This window comes from Lactuca virosa, chromosome 7, assembly GCF_052849685.1.
Source record: "Lactuca virosa cultivar CGN04683 chromosome 7, Lactuca_virosa_CGN04683_v6, whole genome shotgun sequence".
Lineage (NCBI taxonomy): Eukaryota > Viridiplantae > Streptophyta > Magnoliopsida > Asterales > Asteraceae > Lactuca > Lactuca virosa.
The window spans coordinates 3,938,161-3,944,650 of record NC_136432.1 but is presented as its reverse complement, the minus strand read 5'-3'; the positions used below and the strand labels follow the sequence as shown (position 1 = coordinate 3,944,650).

Here is a 6,490-nt window from a genome sequence, read left to right as displayed (position 1 = left end):
AAAAAGTGGTTTTAGTGTGTGTAACGTCCCAATTTCACAATAATTTTTTAAATTTTTAATTAAGATAAAATATCTTCTTCATAAACCACAGCCAATAAAAACATTTGTTCTAAAAGGTGAAATCATACAATCAGAGTATAATACTTAACGTGGAATCACAAAACACGAAAGTTGTTGATGAGTATGTACAGTCACGCATTCGCCTTCCTACGATCATTTGAAGTACTTGCAAAATGTCTACCCTCGGCCTTCAGCACAAAGCTAGTCTGCCCCTGGCCTTTAGCATAAACCTGGACCCCCCCCCCCCAAGTATCTTGGCCTACAACGCATTGTTGAACTGCCCTCAACTCATCACAAAATATGTCAACAACACACACACACACACACACACACACATATATATATATATATATATATATATATATATATATATATATATAACAAATAATCAACAACAATCCAGCAACACATGTAACTGTCTAAACTAGTCTACCTACCTAACAACATACATCGACACAAATCACGTTCAAACATACTGAGGACTCATACAACACTCTGCGTTATTATTGGCAACCACCAGATGCATGCATAATTGTATATACTCAGAGATAAAATAGACAGTCAAAAAGATGACCCTATCCTAAACCTACAACCAAACAAGGAACATGCAATAAGGCCTAGATCAAGAGTTCTCAAGCTATCTTATTTGACTACACACTACCCCTATGGTATTCAATCGGTGATCACCAATACCATCTACACTCCAACCAACATAACAACATACAAAAGGCTATACAAGCCTGCTCTCCCTAACAACATACCATCACTCCTCTACATCCTATCCTAGAAGGGCATATATCGTTACACATAATATAGTGAGGAGACTCACCTACTCGGAAATCTAAGGAATCACAGTCGCACACTTGAACTCTAGTTCAAATCATACTCGTGAACCGCATACACACCTATAAAGACCAAAAATCAGTCTACACTAATAACCCTAAAGTTTGACCCAAATCCAAACCTTGCCAAAAGTCAATGGTCATCAGTCAAACTCTGACTATAACCAGGTACACCACCCCAGATGCCCCACGCTTCACTACAAGACAGGATAGTCGAACACGGGACACTTTTTACCAAAAGCGTTTCGCGCTCCACGAATACTCCAATTCCTAACAATGTTTAAAAATCTTAAACCATAAAGCCTAGGACCACAAATCTCATATCTGAATCTCTAAGATGTCTTATTGGATAACGTTTCCAACTTTTTTTCCATTTGGTTGATCCAAACAACTAAGATCTCAAACCCTAATTCACCAAAATGTCCCAAAATGCACTTATCAACTTGCACGGGGCTTGAAGAGCCCTATCATGCACCAAATATGAAACCCAATTCTAAATCCATATACTATTATCATCAAACATCTTTGGAGTTATTTCAAACTCCAAGGAACAAGTCACTAAAGGACCAAAACTTGCTAAAATGGACCATTTACTTAAATAACTCTTAGATCCAAAGAGAAAACATCATAAAGCAAGAATCTTTATGATTAACCAAGGTCCGGACGCTGAAAGAAAGTTTCACACTTCAGAAACCAAGCTCCCAAGGTTAAGATTTCTTGTTTGCACTAGTCAAGAACACAAAAATGGAAGAACAATGCATCAAAGCTCCAAAATCACTTAGAAAAAGAGAAAGAGGGTAGGGTTTCTCAAGGAATGACCTGGGGATGTTGGAGGTTGAGAATGATCTCACCGCAAGGTTTAATGGCTTTTAAATACCCCAAAAACCATAAAAAAACGAACAACCAACTGGACCGAAAGTGCTCTTCACCCCTTTAAGAAGTACTCCGCGCTTTCAACGTAATTCCATAGATTTTCAGTTTTCAGCTTCGAACAATCATAACTTCTTCGTTCTAAATTTGTTTTCACTGATCTTTATATGCACATGAAGGTATTGACAAGCCCCATAACTTTATGCAATTACTTTTGACTTAATTCTTACATAACTTAATTCATTAATACTTGCAAAAAGTCCAAAATATCAATTTTTCCTATTTTACCCCTTTTTGGCTCCAATACACAATCCAAGGGCTTAAATCACTTAACCAACATTATCAACGTCAAATAAGGTCAAAACTTATCTTTTGAATTCCGAGACATACTCTTGACTAACTTAAAGTCTGCCATTCTGAAATAAAAAACTTTCCAAAACTGAATGTTACAGTGTGATGAATAATGTTTCGTAGATTATAATGGTAAGTTGGCCATTATTCAATCTCACAAAGGTAGTATGGTTTTTAATTGTTGTTAGACTAGATTTTAATATCATCCCACTATTTTAGTGGTCGGTTAGAATTGATCTTAATGAGTAGCTTACACATTTTTTTACAAATATCTGAAAATAAAACATACACTTTAATTGTACATATATTTGAAGTAAAACAATATAATCTTAAATATATTTAATGATAAATATTATTTGTAGAAGAAGTTCTAAAAGATTTTTTTATAGAATGTCCACAAGTACAAAAGAAGCACAAACTTCTCTATACAACATTGATAGCATATTGTTTCAAGCCTTTCGAGAAATATCTGCAAACTATGATAATACATATTAACAACCCTGTCCTGCCCCTATAACCACCCCGAACCCTAGCGAAAAGCAGTACTAATATAATTTTCTACAACATTGTTGACGAGTATTTGCAACACTATCTGGTTAGTTGGACCCACGCACCGTGGAGTCTTGAACTGGTTCAAGGTGGACCCCAATCCAACATAATGGTCCAAAATCTTTTGAAATGTCCCTCTTTTCAAGATTCTAAGCTCTAGCGGTCCAATGGCATGAACCTTTCTAGAACTCACATAGCCAGCATCAACGAACGCCGAGTCCAAACAATTGCAACACTCTTTAAGCACCTCCTCTCTTGCTTCGCCACTTACCTCCCAATATATCACATAATGTCCCGGCTCCGAGGAAAGGTCAACTTGGCTCGTAAAGTCAACCACCTCAAGTTTTTCAGCCGCCAACAATTTGGCTGCAGCTTCGACTGACAACTGTAAGTCTTTCTCTGTGTTTTTGTCTATGTTGATTGTCGGCATTAGGTTTCTTCTACAAACAAATTGAAGCTCTGGAGTCGAGTTATGGAACCCAACAACCTTAACAACATCCCCAAGTCTGTAACGATACAAACCTACATACATAAAAAGTCAAATAAAGTCAATCCTAAATGAATCACTGTACATCATGGGGTACCACTAGCTTAGCTTGGGATATTGGGGTAGGTAAGACAACTAACAACATTGACTAAGAAGTTGTGCCCTATCTTAAAACACCCACATGGACACCACACTAAAAAACTAAGTGAATGAGTCCCATTCCCATCTTTCAATTGGCTTTACACCATTAAATCATGAATCTAACCAAAACCGTCATCCCAAAAAAAAAAAATCAAAATTAACTCATTTTCATATAGATGGATTTAAGTTTCCCATCTGTATAAAATCATTAAAGATAATCAAAAGGAATAAAAACTATTCGTACCTGCAACATTGGTGACAACAACCTCATACTCTTCATCGACCTTGACATCGGTCAAACCCACGGGCCTCGGTTCGACCACGAGTGAACCAAACTCGGGTAGGGTTCGATCTTGGCTAGCTACATCAATCTCCCTCAATGGTATAAACTCAAAATATCCAATGTTAGGAAGCACAGCAAAGGTGGCCATTTCGGGCGGGCGGGTCGGGTTCACATTTGCCCCGATCCACCCTTCTGACGACCCGTAATCCGCACTCAACAACGGTATTCCACCAGCATAATGCCTTAGTTTTTTCAAATAAGGTTCCATTGATCCAGTCATGATCCCATAAATGTACTTGGCATTAGGAAACAAATGCTCGATTAATCCATACCAATTTGTCAAACTTAAACACGTTTCATGAATCTTGTCTGCTAACTCAGGGTTTGGTTTCAAGATCTTGGCCATGGCAGTTCTGATAGATGGAACAGTGATTCGAGAAGATAAAGTTCCGGTTTTTACATCTGAACAGACTTCCTCCCAGACTAACTCAAAGCTTCTAAAGGAATGAACAATGCTATGTGCAAAAGTAGATGATATAACCTGGATTTCATCACGAAAAATAACACCACAAAGGAGATGACAGTATAAAGATTGATGGAAATCAGGCCCAAAGATAACGTCATCGGGACTACAACATGGGGTTTGCATTGCTTTCATTGTTTTCTTGAATTGTTCACTACGATACACGTTAGTAGTTGCAGTTCCTGCTAGTAAACCACCTTTTGTCTTAAACTGTTTACTGCCATAGATAAAGCTTAAAGCTTTCCCATTTCCAATCGGATATTCCCTATACACATAACAAAATCATATGAAAATCTGGACTTTATCATCAATCTCTTAGTGTTATACTAACTTATATACCTGTTTCGGAAGGCAAAAGACGTCCGATAAATCTGCATTGTTGTTTCGGTCAACTCATCATTGAAAGGTACAAACTTTCTCTTCCCTTGAGTAGTCCCAGAACTATAAATGTCAAGAAACAACTTTAATATATGCACAAAGTACAAACAATTATACCATGGAAATGATCAAGTTGACCACAAGCACAAAGTACCTCAACGTCATTGTGGTAATTGGTTTGCCAGTGAGAATAGGGTAAGGTGCACCATCAGCAATTTGTTGAATTAAAGGCTCGAGATCTTTGTGGGTAACAAGAGGGACACGTGAACTATAACTTTCAGGGTCAGTTTTACCATCAAGACGCCATTTTTTTAGATACTCTGCTTCAGAATTTTCTTCCAAGATTTTCTTTAAAGTTTCCGTCTGAATCCTCTTAGCATCTTTGGTTAAACCCTCAAATTCTTCAATCACTTGTTCAGGATCAAATCCTGTGTCCATCTTCTCCAACCTAATTGCTTGTTCCTATAAAACGAGGACCAAACAGAGTGTGTGTTCGTGTCAGATCAATGAAGGTGAAGAAAAAGATTGTTCGACTTCTACGTTAAAAAAAAAAAAGTCAACGCCAAAAAGTAAAATCTAAGCCAATGAATGATTGAACCATCGAACAGAAAATCAAATATCAATTCAAACAAATTTCAGGGGGGGAGAACAACAGAGAGACATAATAACACACGCACACATATATAACTATATCAATATTGTATGTATACGTTTAAAAATTATTGGATTTTCAATAAACGATCAAAGAGAACATGAGAACTAAGCTTACCAATCTTAAGTACACTCAAGATAGTTCTAATAACAGAAAGGGGATTGAAAAAAAAAGTAGAATCTACAATCAAGAAAATAGTTATTTCATCAAAATAAACCTAAAATTCTGAAGAGTTAGGCAATACCAATTGAGATGGTGATGATGATCAAGAATCACAGAGACAATCAGAGTCGAAAGATTTATTTGGGAGAGTTTATTAATGGTTGAAATCTTGTGGGTCTCTCAAAAATGACGAAAAGGAACCTCCTGATCTGGAAAATAAGTTTATTCTTTTTTGTAGACAGAAAAACCCTGAAGTTTTACGCGAGAAAGAGAGAGAATAAGACAAGAAGGTGAGGTGTTTCGTGAACTTGATTCGTTTTCTCTTTGTACTCTTCACAATTACACACACAGCAACAAGAGCGCATCAATAGAATTGAGATTTCCCATGAACATACAAAAACCACACACCAATGAAGAATGCAATGGTGGAATATATATATATATATATATATATATATATATATATATATATATATATATTCCAATAAAAGAAAAGTTTTATTCTCCTTTTGACATGTGTCATTTTATTAGGCCTCCTAATTAATGTATATTTTATTCTCTTTTGTCATACGTCATCTTATTTTGTCTACTAATTAATGCATGTCACTTGTCAACCTATTAATTATCCATTTCAAATTTCAAAAATTTCTTACTTTAATTATATTAAATTAATAATATTATAATAAATATTAAAATAAAATTAATACAAATTATAAAGTGATATAATTTCACATATTTATTTAAATTAACGATTAAAATTTTTATAACTAAAAAAATCTCTTAATTAATAATTTATTTAAAATAATTGATTAATAATTTTAAATTTTTATTATAAAAGTTTAATTAATTTTATAACTCTGATTTTCACGGGTTACAAACTAATATATATATATATATATATATATATATATATATATATATATATATATATATATATATATATATATATATAGAGAGAGAGAGAGAGAGAGAGAGAAAGAGAGAGAAAGAGAAGTGTGAACTTTTACTACCTTTCCGGCCGTATTTCATTCCCACTTTTCTTGGTCAATGGAGTTAGAAGAGATGAAGGGGGAGTGAACAGTGAAAGGATTCTTTGTAGGTTGGAGCAATATATTTATTTATTTAAATTTAAATTTTTGTATATATAAATAAATAAAATCATAAATAGAAAAGAAAGTTTAACGTATTTTCA

At 34.8% G+C, this 6,490-nt stretch overlaps 1 protein-coding gene across 1 annotated transcript; it reads right to left on the bottom strand.

Moving 5' to 3' along the window:
• Window positions 1–2,491: 2,491 nt before the first annotated feature.
• On the bottom strand, window positions 2,492–5,711 carry LOC145124406 (jasmonoyl--L-amino acid synthetase JAR4-like). The gene is made up of 5 exons (XM_079059730.1): window positions 5,381–5,711; window positions 4,639–4,946; window positions 4,446–4,547; window positions 3,545–4,371; window positions 2,492–3,194 (listed from the first exon to the last, which is right to left on the bottom strand). Exons 2-5 carry the CDS (start codon window positions 4,920–4,922, stop codon window positions 2,653–2,655), a joined length of 1,755 nt encoding a protein of 584 aa, XP_078915856.1. The 5' UTR covers window positions 4,923–4,946; window positions 5,381–5,711; the 3' UTR covers window positions 2,492–2,652.
• Window positions 5,712–6,490: the final 779 nt, after the last annotated feature.

What these genes read in the sequence shown, in the direction of transcription:
- LOC145124406 (XM_079059730.1), bottom strand. Translation starts at nt 4,922, where the DNA reads ATGGACACAGGATTTGATCCTGAACAAGTGATTGAAGAATTTGAGGGT. An exon ending in ATTACCACAATGACGTTGAG is followed by an intron (nt 4,548 to 4,638) that starts GTACTTTGTGCT and finishes TGACATTTATAG; the next exon opens with TTCTGGGACTACTCAAGGGA. An exon ending in TCTTTTGCCTTCCGAAACAG is followed by an intron (nt 4,372 to 4,445) that starts GTATATAAGTTA and finishes TTATGTGTATAG; the next exon opens with GGAATATCCGATTGGAAATG.